Here is a 20,318-nt window from a genome sequence, read left to right as displayed (position 1 = left end):
ACTTGGCTACGACCTAGGACAGTAATAGTGCTTAGTGTTTTGGACCTAGTGCTAGTAATTAAAGTCTTTATAAGAGTCAGCAGATCTATCTCTCCAAATCCTTTGAACTCTAGCACGTAACAATATTATTTTAATGTACATACAGCCAGTCTTGACTTGTTAAACTTTACAATAAACGACATGACGAGTTGGTGTTTAGTTACTCAATTGAATGGTTATATTCAATGAATTTCGTTATTCAATCAGCAGATTTAACCAGACGACTGCGCAGTGCGCCATGTCTCCGACTTAAGAGCCCATGTGACCCTAACTTGACTACATACTTTAACCTAGATCTCAAAATCTGTAAGGTCTAGAAAACTGATTTTATGACACAAGTAACTTCAGTTCATGAAGATTAAATGCTCAAGACGAAAACACGATTACTCAAAAAATGCTCGATAGTTTCTTTTTTACAAAAAACCTTGTTTTAGACACATTTTTGCTTGGATCTTCGAAGTTTGCTGTCTTTTCTTTAATATTTTTTATTATCTAAAAAGGTATTGATAAAACCTAAATTTGTTCAATACACTTTTTTCATAATCATTATAGTTCGTCTTTTAATCAAGTAAAACTAACTCAGCGATGATTCCGCGCCGTCCTTTTTCACCTGGCATATGAAAGATGGGCGTGAGTGTGAAGAGAGAAGGACGATGTTTGATTTTTAGAGTCAGGTGAGCTCATAATATACATACGTCTTGATTATATATCTTTGCTCAAATTTAATCATAAAAAAGTCACTGTCATTATTCCGATTTCCGCTTGACTTTGACAGTTTTGAATTTGCTGTCAATTGTCAAATGATAGTGAATAAAAATTAAAATTTGTTTTGTTTATTAGCGAGTTGTGATGTGAATTGTGATATCCTTTATTTATAAATACGTTATTCTCTGAAGAGCGAAACAGTCATTGAAAAACTTTAGAAATGAGTCAACACTTACGGTGACAAAAATAATTTATTGTTATGAAATATTTTCGTATCACAGCAAAACTATTATTATTTTGATGGGTTGTGCAGCCTCAGGCTTGAATAAAACTATGTCATTGTTCGGAAAACGCTCTCAAGATCCTCAGGACGTGAGAATAAAAGAAATCGAAAGAAAATTGTACCTAGCGAAAGAGTCACCGGATCCAGAGTTCGATATATCAGATTGTCAACTGCGTCAACTCCCAGCGGGTATATTCTCAATATGCAAGGTATTTCGCAAAGACTATTTATATCTGCAGAATAACCGCTTGTCCTCATTAGAAGAAGGTGGACAACTACTCGATCTGCGTTTGGTTAAAATACTCAACATAAGTTTTAATAATTTTAAACATTTACCTAGTAATATAAAGTATTTAAGTAGCCTTACAGAATTGTACATCCAAAACAACTGCCTAGAAAGTTTGCCTGATGGTATAGGACACCTCCAGAGCCTTAAAATTTTAGACATATCAAGCAACAGTTTGAGAAGCTTAACTCCTGAACTAGGTAAATTAAAATGTTTGTCCAATTTAAATATTTCTAAAAATGAAAATTTACACGAACTCTGTCCAGAACTCTGTCATGCAAATAATTTAACACATATTGAATTAGATGTGGAGAATATTTTATTCCCTTCTATCGACATTACCTCACAAGGTACAGCAACAATTATGAAATTTTTATGTAGACACATGAATGTTGAATATATTGAACCAATCTTGGACACCCCGAATGCATTGCCAGCACAAACATCGAGCAGGACTGGTGCTTTCCAAAATCAGCTTAGGTTTATTTGGGAAGAGCAGGAGGCTATTTCGAAGGAACGGGAGGAGAAAATCCACAGGCACAATCAGCAACAGCGAGAGAAATTTTTAACAAAAGTTCTGCAAAGCCAGCAAAATCTCGACTTAGAAATAGCAAAAGCCCAGGAAAGTAGGGAACAGGAGAGGCAAAGACTTTTTAAATGTATCCAAGATGATGAAAACACAATAAAGTGTTTGCTCAAAAACTTTATTCAGTCTGATAGATTAAAACCTGAAGTTATACAGCAGCTGCTGGCTCACGAGCAGGCTGAACATGATTATCTTTTGGAGATCACTAGAAAAAATTATGACAACATCAGAAAAGCTGATATCATGAAAGCGACCGAGCAACTCATGGAGAAAGATAATTTGATTAGATATTATAAAAAACATTACATTGATAACCTAAATAATATGAAACAGGACATATTAGTAAAGGAGACTGAGGGAGCTACCAAGTTGGCAAACATACTGTATGCCAGGAATGAAAACAGGTCAGGAATGATACAGCAACTTCTTGAAGACCAGGACCTACAGCAAGCTGCCGTTGCCTCCCTACTCGATAGAGTTGATGCCAAGAGCTGGAGTTTAAATCAGGAAATATCATTAGTATCCTCGCATCTAGCAAAACTCAGTATTATAGAACAAGAAAAGAAAAAGGTGCAGTTGGAGTATAACTTCAATGACCTTTTGCAGCAAAGAATAGAGTTAGTCAATCTTCTGGATGATTTATTCCAGCAAAGAACTAAAAGAAGACAGCAGCTGCTCGACACATTAAAGGAAGCTGAAAGTGAGACACCAACAAAGACAGACTTTTGGTTGAGAAGTTACCAAAAACTTCTCGACTCTGCCCCCAAAAGTTTATTTGATATTGGTAAATTAGACCCCATCTTTGCCAACTATCTGATCCAAGAAGGTGTTATACATTGTCTACCATTTTTAGTAAAGTTTATATTCTCTGGAAAACCCTTGGTGAACATTTCTAATGAAGATCTAAAGCAAAATGGTGTCAGTCTCACTTCAGATAGAGAGAGTATTTTGCGAGCGATAAGTCAATACATAGACTCGAAATCTCAGGGAGCAGATGAGATGGCCTCGCCGAGTGCTCCAACTCTGTCGGTAACCAACTATAATTATTCGGGAGTTCTCAATGAAAATGAACAAGAGGATGGATCAGAAAGAGCAGAGTGTGTAATATGTATGGATTCAAATCCGGAGACAGTATTTGTTCCCTGCGGTCATATGTGTTGCTGTCAGGCCTGCTCACAAAATGAACTACAAAGTTGCCCAATGTGTAGAGCAACGATTGAAAGAACAATCAAAGTACTGCTAGTATTGTGAAAGTAAAACTTCCTAAATATTACTTTTCTGGGAGAAGATAGACTTGCAGTACATAATAATTTGTTATTAAATATAAAAACAATGTTTATGGTCCATTTAGTAATATTGGATAGTTATAAAAAATAATATATAAAGTTAGAAAGAAAATTAATTTCTTCTTTGTAAGTCATAACATTCCCATGAAAAAGCTGTAGAGTAAAAACATAAAAATTGGTTTGTTTAATATTACATTTTGAAAATTTTGTTGTATATTTAATTAAGTTTGTATTTTTTTCTTCTGACTTATTTAAAATACGCCTAGTGCGTTCTATTAAAGTTTCCTTCTATTAAAGTTTAAAATTGTAGTTATGATCTCTAGATGTTTATTTTGTTGTTTTAAGCTTTTCTGTATAAATATGTAAATAATTTTAAAGAACCTTAATCTTTGTACTAAATTGATACCAATTATTGAATTGCCTTAGCTAATTCAATTAGACATTGTGCCTTTAAATGTCTTTTGGATTGTTGTTTTACAGAACTTCTAAATATGAGATTATTATTGTAACATTGTATGGCTGTGATACTGTTGTTACAGCAATATAAATATTATGTTGTAAGCATGGATCTAACAAATATCACTTTAAGGCTTCTCACAGACGAACGGCACGTGTCGGCGGCAGTCGACGGCAGCGGACAGCAGCCGTCGACAGTTTATAATGTTTGCAGGGGCCTACCACGACCTTGACGCGGCAGTCGGCGGCAGTCGACGGCCCCCGAAGCGTGCCACCGACACGTGCCGTTCGTCTGTAAGCGCTCTAACTGTATATTTCTTAGGTCTAAGGTTGTAACTTTGTAAGTATCATTTGTGAGAGAAAACAAAACGTAGATGCACAAAATGGTATACTTACATAAAAGGTGACAAAAAATTGCCAGCTCAGACCAAATAAAAAGTTAAAACAGAGTCCTATGAATCGCACACAAAGGTAGATCAACTACGCCTCACCGTATGCACACAGTGTCACGCACACACATAATAACATATTATGTAAGTACTTGAACATTATACAATATATAATACTAGATGTTCCGCGCTGCTTCGCCCGCGTAATTTGGGAATGTCACGAAAACCGTACATTTTTCCGCAAAGAAAGAAACCTTTGTCCTTTTACGTTGTCTATTCTTCATGTGTGCCAAATAACATAAAAATTGCTCCAGTAGTTTCTTAAGATAATAAGAAATTTTAAATAATTTCCCCCGTTCTTTCTACATTCTCCTCTATTTCTTCGCTCCCATTAGTCTTAGCATGATAAAATATTTCCTATAGACTTTATCGATAAATAGGCTATCTAACACTGAAATATTTTTTCAAATCCGACCATTACTTCCTGAGATTACCGCGTTCAAATCAGTCCTTTCAAATAATTTCCCTCCGTTTTTTCCACACATTCCTCTATTTCTTCGCTCCTATTAGTATTAGCGTGATAAAATATAGCCTATAGCCTTCCTCGATAAATGGGCTATCTAACACTGAAATATTTTTAAATCGGACCAGTAGTTCCTGAGATTAGCGCGTTCAAACAAACAAACAAATCTTACTTATTTTAGTTGAATTGACGACCGGAGAATTGGCTGACTAATTTAACTATATAAAGTGCGACGTAGGTATACTGTATACATTTCTCTGAACTATGTCATCAGTAAATATAGTCATTTTTAGATTTGAAAAAACTTGTTCAAGAAACAGGGATGTCCAACTTATTGCGATTCAAAACGATTATCAATGAGATCTTGAAAGTAATAATTATTATTATTAATAAGTAATTACCAATTATTATAAAACAAGTGAATATTTCTGGTTTATTGATTGTAAAATCACTTCTCACTGCCAGTAAGCAATAGTTGAAAATGTATAGAAAATTTGATATGCGTTACAAAATATACTAAATAGGCTAAACTTGAGTATGTTTTCAATTTAGCCCGTTTTTCTGTACTAACGTGTGATTACAATTCTATCAAGTGTCATATTTAAATATATTTATTCAAATCATATTATATGTGTAAACAACACTGATTATATAACAATTTCCCTGTACATAATTATAATAGTAATTAATATGCACACAATGATTATTTTAATCATGTAAACTTGTTTACTTACTCTTTCATGTGCTATTTATTAAAAAGATAACTTGTAACCTTAAAAAAATACACGAGTTTGTTTTGCTATCGATTTTGCATTATTCCATATATCTGCTTTTTGTCTAGTAAACAGGGTCGGACCGTGAGTTCAGGGGGCCCTGGGCTAGTACTAGATATTTAGGGGCACCTAAACGGTAAACCTACACCTAAACGTAAGTAAATGAATTGAATGGGTACGATTGATCATAGGATTCGCAGGGCAACATACCACATGTTGTTTTATTTATAAAAAATCTGGATTCTTTTACATTATCGTCTATTTCTCTCAAAAAGACCTATGGTAATTCCGGCCCTGCCTGTTCAATTGCGTGGAAATGACAAGTATTAAATAAAGTTAACAATACCAATGTTCAAAGTGATACGGAGATTGTTCTTCACATGAAACACTGCCTTTGTACAATAGTCAATAACACATTTCAATTTTAAAATATTATATCTATTCTATTGAAAAATGTTAAGCCAACTGTTTCTTGACGGCTATGATGATAGACTTCTTTGTTGTTTATTCTTCTATAGAAAAAACTTTCTTTGCTTGCTTTTCGTGAAGGTCCGAAATCTATAGCAAAAAGTTAAAAAATGGCCGACGACTGCACAAAACTTCAATCATTGTTAAAATATCATAAATTCGTTTTAAACCATAAAATTACATCAGAAATGTGGGTCGTTTCTATTACATTTTTATTGTAAATCGTTCTAGAATGTTAAAACTAATAAATTATACGCTCAAAATATAGTCATATAGGTAATAAACGTGTTCATAATATGTAATAATCACTTAAATTTTAAGAACATGTAAATATTTACGGTATACCTACCACTTTAATGCATAGTTATGTCTCCTCTTATTAAAGAAAAAGATATTTATACATACACACAGCGAATAAGTCAAAACTGATAAGGTTGAATGGTTGAAACGTATGTTATTGTTTGTACCGTATAAATTTATTATTTAAGTGTGCCATTTATTTTGTCCCATGTTATATCATAAGCCTATTTGTACTCATTACAGGCCATTTTAACGGCAGTTTGCACTATTTATTAGCTTTATCATATTTTAGCATTCCTTTTTGTAATCCTCCAACTTATTTATTGGAATTAAAATCTTGAAATACACCCTAGTTTTTTATTAACCAATCAACCCTCCTTTACATAATCTATCCAATTTTTGTCAGCAATAAATAACAATAATTATTATTGATTGCAATTTTTGAAAAAAACCTTAAAAAAGCTGCGCATGAGGTTCGAAGATTCGACGTCGACGTTAACGATTCGACGGCTCGAGGGGGACGGACCACAAATACTGAAAAAACTCTTTCTTGACTTATAATAATTATACTATTACTAGCGACCCGCTATCTAACACTGAAAGAATTTTTCAAATCGGACCAGTAGTTCCTGAGATTAGCGCGTTAAAGTTAGCCCTTTCAAATAATTTTCCCCGTTTTTTCCACATTTTCCTCTATTTCTTTGCTCTTATTAATCTTAACGTGATAAAATATAGCCTACAGCCTTCCTCGATAAATGGGATATCTAACACTGAGAGAATCATCAAAATCCGTTGCGTAGTTTTAAATAGTGAACAAAGGGACATGAGGGAAAAAAGCGACTTTGTTTTATAATAATAATATGTATAGATAATATGATAATATGTATAGATATAGATTGTTTCTTTATTTTACGTCTATACAGTGCCATCTAGTGTACGTAGAGCGAAACACGGAAGAGCGTTATAGAGCCTGCTACGCCGTAGCGTGACTTGGGGAGCAGACGTGTACAGACTGAAACGTACCTACCTACATTTTGCGAAAAGATGGCGTTAATAAATTAAGGTCGCTATTGAGCGCTTTTATAATTTTGGACGTGGCGGTAATATCGTGGACGTCTGCGGTAAAACAATAATATACGGAAGTAAAATGTATGGAAATATTATGAAGGCGCTTTTAAATTTCCGTCGACGATAAGTTTTTAACGTGCACGTTGGAGGACATCACGACATATCTACACTCTTCTGAATCGTACAAAACGTCCGCGGTACGTAAAATCAAAAGGGCATTTAATGTACCCAACGTTTTACTGTGGAAGTTGGCGTCCACGATAACGTGACGTCCGAAATAAAAAGAGCGCACATTGGCTTTAGTTTTCAGTCAAGTTAGGATTGTTCAGTGGGGAGTTCTGTGTAAATAAGGATACAGAAGATGGGTGGAGGGTACCAGAGTGCCAAAAATTTCAAAATACCAAGCCACTATGATCGCTAATTTTTATAGTTTTCCAGAAATCGTAACAAAAACTGGAATATTGTCTTTCTATAATATTGAGTATAATGTTTTTTATGTTTGTCCTCTGTGGGAACCTTTTCAGGCAAAAATAAGGCAGACGTAGATTTCGTATGAATTAAAAACTTGACTCACCATTAAAAATGTTTAAACACGCATGTCGCAAAGTTTTAAAGACTTTTAATGAGAACACCGCTTATGATGTGTATTCCGAAGCCACTTCGCAAGTGTCAATATTTGCTGAGGAATTTCCAAAAAGTTCCGCTCAACCTCTCGAGGTAACTGCCAACTAAACTGCCACGGAATAAATAATGCCATATTTTTATTCAGATCATGTGCGGGCGCGTCAAAGTTACTCGCAGGTTCCATTTGGGCGGACGTTCTTAAAAGACAGAGCCTCGATTCTAGATACTATATTCAGCACTGGATTTTACTTGAACTTTTCTATATATATGTAATTGATTGTACTGTCGGTTCTTGGTGGAAATTCATGTTGTACACTAATAAAACACACTTTTCTTGCACTTTTTCCACTATATTAAGATATTATTATAACTTTTAACAAATAACACGACCGGTTTCGAAATTATTCATCATCAGGTGTAAGTTTAACGTCGGTACTTTTAAAAAATTAAATATTATCAAAACAAACATTAGGGTTGTCAGCATCGTGGTACTTTTTACAATTTGGTAGAATTTTTATTCCAAATAAGACTATTTTCTACTAATGTTAAATTAATATTTAGTTGGATTTACCCATTTTTTATATTGATAAATTAATAATGTTGTGCTGGTAATGTCACATATACAGATTTCAGAGCCTAAAATTAAGTAATAATTGTTACATTTCTAAAATTATTATAATTAAAATAATTATGTCACAAAATTTCTCTAAAAATTATTAAATGTCAAATAAATTAATATAAACAATGTCAAACTAACAATAATAAAACTTAATAAGACGATACAATTGTCTAATTACATCACCAATAATTTAATTGAATTGTCCATAATATTAAAATTATAAAAATTAATATCTATATGAATGTCAAATAAATTAAACTAAATTAAATCATGTCAATAAATTAAATTAGCGGTGAAATGTAAATTGAAATTAATGTATAAGTAATAATAGTTTAAATATCCTGTAATAAAATTGAATTTGAAAGGCATGTTTGGTCGTTTAACAAGTTCCCATATTTTTTGTGTCTGTTGACTTCGAGTGCTTCCAGTGCGTCCATTTTCTTGCTTTTGGGTAAAACATGTAGGTATTTAATGTTCTTGTCAGGTTCAAAATTATGGTCATTATTATTTAAATGCTCATTTTTCAATCATTCAATTCCGCTATTGTCCGTGTTTGTATTGTATTGACAAGTTTAACGTCACAGACAATAGCGGAATATACAGCCTTTCTTGTGAAACATGTGGAGGTATATATATAGGTCAGACAGGGCGGAAATTTAAAACCAGGATAAAAGAACATATCACAGCTTGGAAAAGGAAAACAGAAAGATCTACATTTGCTGAGCATTTAAATAATAATGACCATAATTTTGAACCTGACAAGAACATTAAATACCTACATGTTTTACCCAAAAGCAAGAAAATGGACGCACTGGAAGCACTCGAAGTCAACAGACACAAAAAATATGGGAACTTGTTAAACGACCAAACATGCCTTTCAAATTAAATGTTATTACAGGATATTTAAACTATTATTACTTATACATTAATTTCAATTTACATTTCACCGCTAATTTAATTTATTAACATGATTTAATTTAGTTTAATTTATTTGACATTCATATAGATATTAATTTTTATAATTTTAATATTATGGACAATTCAATTAAATTATTGGTGATGTAATTAGACAATTGTATCGTCTTATTAAGTTTTATTATTGTTAGTTTGACATTGTTTATATTAATTTATTTGACATTTAATAATTTTTAGAGAAATTTTGTGACATAATTATTTTAATTATAATAATTTTAGAAATGTAACAATTATTACTTAATTTTAGGCTCTGAAATCTGTATATGTGACATTACCAGCACAACATTATTAATTTATCAATATAAAAAATGGGTAAATCCAACTAAATATTAATTTAACATTAGTAGAAAATAGTCTTATTTGGAATAAAAATTCTACCAAATTGTAAAAAGTACCACGATGCTGACAACCCTAATGTTTGTTTTGATAATATTTAATTTTTTAAAAGTACCGACGTTAAACTTACACCTGATGATGAATAATTTCGAAACCGGTCGTGTTATTTGTTAAAAGTTATAATAATATCTTAATATAGTGGAAAAAGTGCAAGAAAAGTGTGTTTTATTAGTGAACTTTTCTACGCCAAATTTGGTTGGCTGTCAAAATTTGGACCAATCATAGAGCCGAACCGCGTCTTGAGACCGAGATGGCATAGGAACAGCCCAATGATAAAATTTTAAATAGGTTTTGGAATCGGAGGCTACAGGTGGTAAAGGAGAATAGATGATTTTTAAATTTAGATAATTGTTTACGCGCGTTATTTAAAAATTTTTCGTTGTTTTTTGTTAATATTGTGCAAATTACATTAAAAAATATAAACTTTATTTATTGATTGTATGTATTTGTATATAATTTTAAAACGTAGCACCAATTACCTTTCTTACCAATTACAGAATGTTACCCACCAAACACAAGAGTAGAAATTTCTTAGAAGAAAGTTTTTTTCTAGAATAAATCTATTTCGGAGTAGATTTAATCGCAGTACAAATAATTACAATACAAATTTTTAGGAGTAGAAATGTTTTGGAGTGTATACATATCAAAGTAAATACTTTTGAAAATAGTAATATCCAGAGTGGAATTGTTTGATAACAATAAATATCAAGGAGTAGATGTATTTGAAATGAAGTCTACTTAGGAATAGATATTTTAAACATAGGGATATCTAAAAGAAAAAAACATTTGAGGATAGGGATATTTAGGAGCACGGAAATTTTGTCATTGGGCTGTTCCTATGCCGACCGAGATGCATCTTGAGTACTGACTATTTATACCGGCCCTAGTATACCACGCAGGAAATATAATGTTTTCTTGATTAAAAACCTTGGATCAAATATAATAAAAACTATATTAACATAATATAGTTACTTATATAGCATAATAGTTATAACATATTTTTAGTCACAGAGACAATCAGAAAAACAGTTCTCATATAGTTACGTAAAACGTGAAATGAGAATGCGTTTTAACGTTGGTTTGACATTTCATGAGAACATCATTTTGTAGGTTCACCATACCGAAACTGCATCGAAGCAATTTCGCAGCTGTATTAATAGTTGAGTTATTTTATAACAGAATCAGGGTATACAAAAATCGGCCGAAGTCGAAAAGTAGGTTATTATTAAGTAGCCAATATCCTCCTATAAGCCTGTTTATGAAACGCTCGAAAAAGGCTTTTTGTTCAGGTGTGGTAGGTACTTTTTTGGCAATGAAAAATATTGAGTAGATAAAATATATTTAACAATAAAAATTATCTAAACTAGCTGTTAAGGGTTCCGTGAAGCCTACTTTGGGAATTCCTTGCCAGACTAGCAAGCCTAGGTGACCAAAAATAAAAGTATTATTTTCGAGCAAGTTTTTTCATGTTGAGGATAACAAAGAAATACATAATTCATAAGGTTCATGATACATTCGTCATTCGCTGTCCGTTTAGTAAATTCTCACATAAAGAATATCTTTTTTAGTGGAAATATTTTTGTTCAAGCAGAATAAAGACATGTGCTTACTTATTTCATTGTAGATTTCTGTTGTGTATTATATTAAATCGTAGGTAGAAGAAACAACGCAATTTGGATTTTTTCTATTTTTATTAGGTATAACATGCATTCTGCATGTTGAATCAATTTTAAGAGGAGTCCACACCGCCCTTTTTTCCATACAAACGTTGTCCCCTGTTTCCTCCCTGGATAATGCTCGTAAAGTTATAATTTTTTTCCTGAATATCTACGGCCACTAATACAATGTCCCTATGTTTTCTTTTTTTTCATAATTTAATTATCAAATAAGATATGAACGTTCCATAACCCAAAAAAATGGCCAGATTTTCCGCTGTGATTAAACGTCCAGAAACAGATTTGGCTAGATTATACAAAAAAAAAGCAAAACATAGGAACACAGCTCAAGCCTTTCTTTAATCCTTAGTGAAAAAAGTACTTAAATCGGTTAAGTTTTGGAGAAGGAATCAGGGGACAACGAATCGTTGATTTTTTGGATTTTCTGCAGTTGTCTCTATCGCGTTCTGCGGTATAGGCTTGAGGTAAGGGAAACAGCTATAGATATTACACGTACTTTTTATTCATTTCTCTTGCCCCTGGTGTATCCTCTTAAGAGCGCATATGACCCTAACTTGACTACATACTTTAAACTAGATCTCAAAATCTGTAAGGTCTAGAAAACTGATTTTTTTACACAAGTAACTTCAGTTCATAAAGATTAAATGCTCAAGACGAAAACACGATTACTCAAAAAATGCTCGATAGTTTCTTTTTTACAAAAAACCTGTTGATGTTGTTGTTTTAGACACATTTTTGCTTGAATCTTCGAAGTTTGCTGTCTTTTCTTTAATATTTTTTAATATCTAAAAAGGTATTGATAAAACCTAAATTTGCTCAAAACACTTTTTTCATAATCATTATAGTTTGTCTTTTATTCAAGTAAAAATAACTAGGCGATGATTCCGCGCCGTCCTTTTTCACCTGGCATATGAAAGACGGTCGTGAGTGTGAAGAGAGAAGGACGATGTTTGATTTTTAGAGTCAGGAGAGCTCTTAAGAGGGCGACTAACCCCAAAAGTCAAACATCGTCCTTCTCTCTTCACACTCACGCCCGTCTTTCATATGCCAGGTGAAAAAGAACGACGCGGATTCATCGCCAAATTAGTTTTTTCTCAATAAATCGATAAATATACAACATTTAAAAAATCCGCTAGGTCGATCTCTCAATGATAGAATTTTACACAATGTGTTATAATATTAACTTAGTTCAATGCACGGTTATGGCAGTAAATGAAAAATTCGTGAAAATTAGATGCATCTTTGTAATTTTACGTGGGAGAGCCATGCTTCGGCACGAATGGGCCGGCTCGACCGGATAAATACCACGTTCTCACAGAAAACCGGCGTGAAACAGCGCTTGCGCTGTGTTTCGCCGAGTGAGTGAGTTTACCGGAGGCCCAATCCCCTACCCCCTCTAGAAATGCCGCAGTTGAAAAACAATTTGTTACCCCAGGAGGGTACCAACTGCGTTGGAGAATCCCTCTCTGGACGTCCATGCTCAGGAACTCCTGGAACTGAACGTGGACGTCCAGGCTGCCCCTCGTATTCTGGGGAGGGCAAAACTGCGCTCCAATCTGCTCGGGGCAAGAGCAAACACACAAAGGCACCCCCCTCGATATTAAACATGGACTTTTGTAATATCAGGGGATTACACTCCAACCTTAATGCCGTCCATTACCACCTTGAGACGGCAAGGCCGGCTTTGCTCTTTTTAACCGAGACGCAGATATCATCTCCGAGTGACACATCATACCTTTCCCACCCAGGGTATTACCTCGAGCACTCCTTTCTACCCAAAGCTGGAGTGTGTGTGTATATCAGAGATGATATCAGCTCTCGCCGCCTCAGCAATCTTGAGGTCATGGACCTATCAAACTTATGGCTCCGCATAGATTGCGACGACCACCCTCGCGTCTATGCGTGCCTATATAGGTCCCATAGTGGTGACCCCGAGACGGACCGACTCTTGGAGCACCTACAAGCTGCTTCAGATTTTGTGCAGCGGCAGATCCCATCCGCAGAGATCATAATACTTGGCGACTTTAATGCCCACCACGCCGACTGGCTCAATTCCAGTAAAACTGATCACGCGGGGAGATCTGTCTGCAACTTTGCCCTTGCGAACGACTTGACACAACTGGTTACTACGCCTACGCGAATCCCAGATGTGGATGGTCAGAATCCTTCCTTGTTGGACCTCCTGCTGACTTCAAATCCTGACGGCTACCAAATATCCGTAACCGCACCACTTGGTTCATCGGATCATTGCCTTGTTAGGAGTTCTGTGCCACTTACGACGGTATTAAGACAGCGCGCTGTTAAATACCGTCGTGTGTGGCACTACAAGTCAGCAGACTGGGATGGGATGCGGTCGTTTTTTGCATCCTATCCTTGGGGGCACGTGTGCTTCTCGCCGGATGATCTCGACAACACTGCCAACTCTGTTGCCGATGTGGTGATGCAGGGGATGGAACTTTTCATTCCGACCTCTGTAGTGCCAACTGGCGGCAGATTTCGTCCCTGGTTTGGTTCATCCCCCAAAAAAGCTTCTCGCCGGAAGCAGGAGGCTTACCAATCCTGGGCCAACGCAGTGTCTGCTCGAGATTTAAATACCAGCACATATAAAAAGGAGTACAACCTTGCCTCTAGGTCCCTCAAGAAAGAGATTACTCGGGCAAAGCAACAGCACGTCAATAGAATTGGCAAGAGACTTGAGCGCCTCCCCTCGGGAACCCGTGCATTCTGGTCTCTGGCCAAAGCTATTGAAGGAAATTTCTGCAAGCCAACCCTACCATCCCTACACGTAGGAAATGGATCGTTGGCCCAGGACGCAAAAGACAAAGCCGATCTTCTGGGCAAGCTCTTTGCGTCAAACTCGACCCTGGGTGACGGGGGGCAGAAACCGCCGACCATACCGCGATGCACGAGCATCATGTCGGATATACGGTTTCATCAGCGCTCAGTGCGAAAAGCCCTCTGTTCCCTTGATATCCAAAAGTCGAGTGGGCCTGACGGAATCCCGCCTATTGTGTTGAAAAAGTGTGCTCCAGAGTTGGCTCCGGTCTTGACGCGTCTTTTTCGGCTCTCCTATTCCACTGGCATCGTCCCGGCTTCCTGGAAGACAGCCTTGGTGCACCCGATCCCCAAAAAAGGTGATCGCTCAAATCCTTCCAAGTACAGACCAATCGCTATAACCTCTCTCTTCTCGAAGATAATGGAATCCATTATCAATAGCCAGCTTCTTCGATACTTGGACGGCCAGGGATTGCTAAGCGACAAACAATACGGGTTCCGTAAGGGTCGCTCGGCTGGTGATCTCTTGGCATACCTGACTCATCGTTGGGCTCAGGCAATTGAGTCGAAGGGAGAGGCATTGGCTGTTAGTTTGGACATTGCGAAAGCCTTCGATCGGGTTTGGCATAAAGCGCTGCTATCAAAGCTTCCATCATACGGGCTACCCGAGAAATTATGTAAGTGGGTCACTAGTTTCTTAGCAGACAGAAGCATAAAGGTCGTAGTTGACGGCGAATGCTCGGAAACTCAGTCTGTTAATGCTGGTGTCCCTCAGGGCTGTGTGCTATCGCCTACTCTATTCATACTGCATATCAATGACATGTTACAAACCAAAGGCATTCATTGCTATGCGGATGATAGTACAGGTGATGCTGTATATACCGGCTCCCCTAATATTTCTCGGCAAAATGTCACTGAGAGTCGAAACGAACTTGTGTCTAAGGTGGAGAATTCATTGGAGAAGGTCTCTGAATGGGGTAGACGTAACTTAGTCCAATTCAACCCCGCCAAGACACAAGTCTGCGCGTTCACCACTAAAAAGTCACCAATGGTCGTTTATCCTCGTTTCGAGGGCACATCTTTAACCATCTCCCCTAGCATTGAGATACTTGGCGTCAACATATCGAGCGAAGTCCAGTTCCGATATCATCTTGAGGGTAAGGCCAAATTAGCCTCAAAGAAGCTTGGCGTTCTTAACAGAGCGAGACAGTACTTCAGTCCGGACCAACGCCTACAACTCTACAAGGCGCAGGTTCGGCCTCATATGGAATATTGTTCTCATCTCTGGGCAGGGGCGCCAAAATACCAACTGCTCCCTCTGGATCGTATCCAACGAAGGGCTGCTCGAATTGTTGACTGCCATAGTGTTTCAAACAGCTTGGACCCCCTGGAATTACGCCGAGATGTTGCTTCACTCTGCATCCTCTATCGGTTGTATCACGGGGAGTGCTCTGAGGAATTGTTCGGAATCATACCACCTGCAACTTTTCGCTATCGTCCCACGCGAAAAACATACCATCCTCATCACCTTGATGAGTGGCAGTCTTCCACAGTGCGTTTTTCGCGTAACTTTCTGCCGCGCACTGTAAAACTCTGGAATGGGCTGTCACCAACAGTATTTCCGGACCGATACGACCTGCAAACCTTCAAGAAAAGAGCGTATACCCTCTTAAAAGGCCGGCAACGCACCTGCAGCTCTTCTGATGTTGCGAGTGTCCATGGGCGACGGTAGTTGCTTACCATCAGGTGACCCGTTTGCTCGTTTGCCCCCTTATTTAATAAAAAAAAAAAAAAAAAAAAAAAAAAAAAATTTTTTTCTATCGAGAAAATTTTAAGATATCGTGTTTTTGCTCAGATAGAATTCTCGGAAATATAATCTAATTTTAGAAAATGAAACAATTCGGGGCTTATTTTCAAGTATAAAAATGAATTATAAAATCGACACTTTAGGGTTAGTCGCCCCCTTAAGTGCCAATTTTTTAAAGTAAAAGAAACAAAACTTAATAACTCAGCGCTGTTACTTTCACACTAAACTCTATACAAAGGACACATACATAATACCACACACATTATTTAACAATAGAATAGTATATTTATTAATCTTATTCTATTGTTAAATAATTGATCGATTGATCCTTACTTGCGAAATATTTTAGCTCTTGTGTAATTTATCTTCTAGCAAATGGGGATTGTCCATTTTTTTTAATTTTGCTCATTACAAAAACATTTCGAGGAATAAGGTCAGTGATCGTTTTTCTGTATATAAACGAAAAAAATACCCATTACTTATATTTTTGAACAAATAATATGTTTAACCTTTGTTTGACCTTCAATGGCGTTAAATTAGCAATAAATTCGACCAACATTACGTTTCGAACTTTTGGTAAGCTTCTCGTATGAGCTTTCACATAATGAGAACTTGGATTTGACGAACCAGCCATTATAAATAAGATTGAAAGGAAATTTAAAACATACTGCAGAGGTCAATTGGCCGCCGATGATGACGTCAGAGCGAAACTTTAAAAATTTATTGAGAAAAAAACTAGCCAATGAATTTCAAAATTATTTCATTTATATTATTCAAATACCCTATTTTAACAAAAAAAAAAAAAAAAGTACATGTGATTTTTTTTGGACAATGCCCATTGACTTTCTTTCGGTCGAATCGAAATTCAATTGAGAAGTTCGTATACCTAACAATCATAATTTAATAGATAACTGAAAATCTAATAAACTCCCAATATATAATATTGCTTTATTGTGGGAAAGCTATTGAACTATTGTTTCGGTTCTTCCATTAAATCCTATCAAGTTTCCGTAGATGAATTCAAATGAAGTGTCTAAGTTATAGAGGCTAGCTTTTGGTTACGAATGAGTGGTGTCAATATAGTATTGGAATCAAATTGGAATAATATTGATTTTAACGAAGAATAGGTACTCATACTAATATTTAGAAATAGGTAGTAGTAAGTAGGAATTACGCCGTATGATATAGTCTGGCAAGAGTTTTGGAGCAACGGAGTTGCGGGTGGGAACAATCAGACATACAGACAGACACACTTTCGCATTTATAATAATAGCGACCCGCCCCAGCATCGTACGGGTATAAAATATATAGCCACTGAAAAAAATATTAGAATATAGCCTACGATCCTTCACGTGGTCTACTTATTATCTGTGCCAAATAAACATAAAAATTGCTCTTGTAGTTTCAAATAATTTCCTCCGTTTTTTTCACATTCTCGTATTAGTCTTAACGTGATAAAATATAGCCTATAGCCTTCCTCAATAAATAGGCTATCTAACACTGAAATATTTTTTTAAATCGGACCAGTAGTTCCTGAGATTAGCGCGTTCAAGTTAGCCCTTTCAAATAATTTACCCCGTTTCTTCTACATTTTCCTCTATTTCTTCGCTTCTATTAGTCTCAGCGTGATAAAATGTATTTTTCAATTCAGTTCAAAATTTCTACTAGCATCGTTCCTAGCATCAAAATCCGTTGCGTAGTTTTAAAGATTAAAGGGAACCAAGGGACATGAGGGAAAAAAGCGACTTTGTTTTATAATAAGTATAGATATAGGTTAAGTATGGAAGTATGGATGTTAACAATATTCAACAGAAGATCGATCAAAGCTTCACTAGCGAATAGGTGAGTAGTGCGCAAATGAATCTCTTCTGAAGTGTTCAACACAGCCTTACGAGCATTCAATTACTTCACACTGTGCGCTCAAATTGCTATCATATTTGATCGATTGTGTTGAACTTTGTCGACGAATTGGATTTGTACTTTCATCATTTATGTTTCTTCATCTATCAGATCCAGAATCAACTAAGAATACGTAATGATTCAATACGTAATGATTGCATGATTAGAAAATAAAATATCAGTTAAGTATATCTACTTCTATCAACTGGCGACCCGACCGAACCCTAATTTGACCTAACAATACCGGATTAGAATTTTCCGGCTATATAGTTACAAAACTATTCTAATACATATTTAGAAGTTCTATAATGCCCTATAGTAAACAATGTTTAGTTAACCCTCTGCTACAGTACTTTTAAAGTTAATTATGAAGTGTTTCAGTTATTACCCCAGGGGCGTAGAAGGGTTGCTGTTTTCCAAACATGACACAAAATGAAGGAACATTTCCGGAACCGATCCCACCGAGACTCGGAAAGTGTAAATAGAGAGGAATCGAAGAAATCAAGGCTTGGGTATTAGTTATTAAAATAGTCCGCGCGTTTTATTACATCTAGTTAAATGTAATCAGACATAAATGCTATAATACAATGTTTACGAATAATATTGCCTTTCATCCTACGAATAATAAAAACTAAGGAAACGTAACTCCCATACTATTACCCTGATACCGCTCAAGGCCACCTAAATATTGCAGATGTAATTGGAATGTACCTACGATACACATTTGTGACAAGTATTGTAGAACATACGTGGTTAGCGAATTCGTATACCTTGGGTCCACTATCACGAACAACGGCTCCTGTGAACCAGACATACGTAGGAGAATTGGGATGGCTAAGAGTGCCATGTCTCAAATGCATAAAACCTGGCGTGACAGGACGATTTCGCTAAGAACCAAGACGAAACTTGTGCACACGCTCATATTCTCCATCTTTCTTTATGGATCTGAGACATGGACTCTGAAGTCTGCAGACCGCAGACGTATCGACGCCTTCGAGATGTGGTGCTGGAGAAAAATGCTCCGAATTCCATGGACTGCATTCAGAACCAACGCATCCATTCTGGCTCAACTAAATATAAAAACAAGGCTCTCTACCATCTGCCTCAAACGCATTTTAGAATATTTCGGACACATAGCCAGAAAAAAAGGAGACAATCTTGAAAAACTGATGGTAACTGGCAAGATTGAGGGAAAAAGACCACGAGGTCGCAGTCCCATGCGTTGGTCCGATCAAATCCGCACCACACTTGAGTCCACCGTCTACGACGCTCTTCGAGTGGCCGAGGATAGGAACAGCTGGCGTAAGACCATTAGAAGGAAGGTCATGGAAGGGGGAGGTCACGACCCTCAGACATGAGGAACACGACTGGAGGAGGATTGTAGAACATGTTTTTTGACGGAGTTACTTTTCCTTAGCTTTTATTATTCGTAGCTTTAATCGAAATATATATACTGTCTTTAATGACAAACAATAGTAACTCATTCATGAAAATGCAATTAGCAGGTGTAAGCTAAGCCACTGGAATCTAACCTTTAAGTATAGTTTTCACAGAGCCAGCCAGCCATATATGCCGCGTGTGAACAGTTTGGCCTGGCTTGAAAAACTGTTCACACGCGGCATATACCAAGCCAATACTGGCTGCTAGTCTTATTGGCAGCCAGTATTGGCTGTTTATAAACTGTACTTTATGGCAATCAATAGAAAAGTTTATGTATTTTTTTAATTAGCCTATGCTGTCCCACTGGGCAAAGGCCTCCCCCAGGGTCTTCCATTTTTCTCGTCGGTGGCGCCACCGTTGGCCAGCCCGGCTGGTATGCCTCCAGCTCGTCGCGCCATCTCTTTCTTGGCCGGCCACGGTTGCGTCGTCCGTCTTCGGGTACCCATTCAGTTGTTAACTTTGCCCATCGGTCGGGATGCATGCAGCTAACGTGGCCAGCCCAATCCCATTTTAGTTTTGCCATCTTGGCTTGGCTTAAGTTTATGTATAAATAATATATATACTTATGTCATATTCGAAAATAGCAGCCACTTAAAATAAGGTATAGTTAGGTACGTAATTTTTTAAACTAACGACCTGTAAGAGAAAAATGGGAAACCGTATCCGAAAAGTTTAATAATAGGAAATTTACGGCTGCCGAAAAAATATTTATCTACCGAACAGGTGCTCGCGCTCGCAAATCCCATTTACGTAGTTACGAGCTTTTTAGTTTTAAATGGATTTTTTAAACGGGGAAGTGAAAACGTCAACAGATTTTTACAAGCCCTCCTTTTTTTTAATTAAATATATTTTATTATGCTACGGGAACAGTGTACTTTTTCGATATAAAAAGTACCACATAAGTTAATTCAGGGCCTAAGCTACTATACTAAGGCCCGATTCGAC

At 36.4% G+C, this 20,318-nt stretch overlaps 1 protein-coding gene across 1 annotated transcript; it reads left to right on the top strand.

The window, feature by feature from the left end:
* The first annotated feature begins 882 nt into the window (after positions 1-882).
* LOC121729788 (E3 ubiquitin-protein ligase LRSAM1-like) lies at positions 883-3,297 on the top strand. The gene has a single exon (XM_042118410.1). The coding sequence runs from the start codon at positions 1,045-1,047 to the stop codon at positions 3,148-3,150; it is 2,106 nt and encodes a 701-aa protein (XP_041974344.1). The 5' UTR covers positions 883-1,044; the 3' UTR covers positions 3,151-3,297.
* Positions 3,298-20,318: the final 17,021 nt, after the last annotated feature.

This window comes from Aricia agestis, chromosome 8 (assembly GCF_905147365.1).
Source record: "Aricia agestis chromosome 8, ilAriAges1.1, whole genome shotgun sequence".
Lineage (NCBI taxonomy): Eukaryota > Metazoa > Arthropoda > Insecta > Lepidoptera > Lycaenidae > Aricia > Aricia agestis.
Note: the sequence above shows the minus strand (reverse complement) of the source record. Positions and strands in the feature narration are given on the sequence as shown.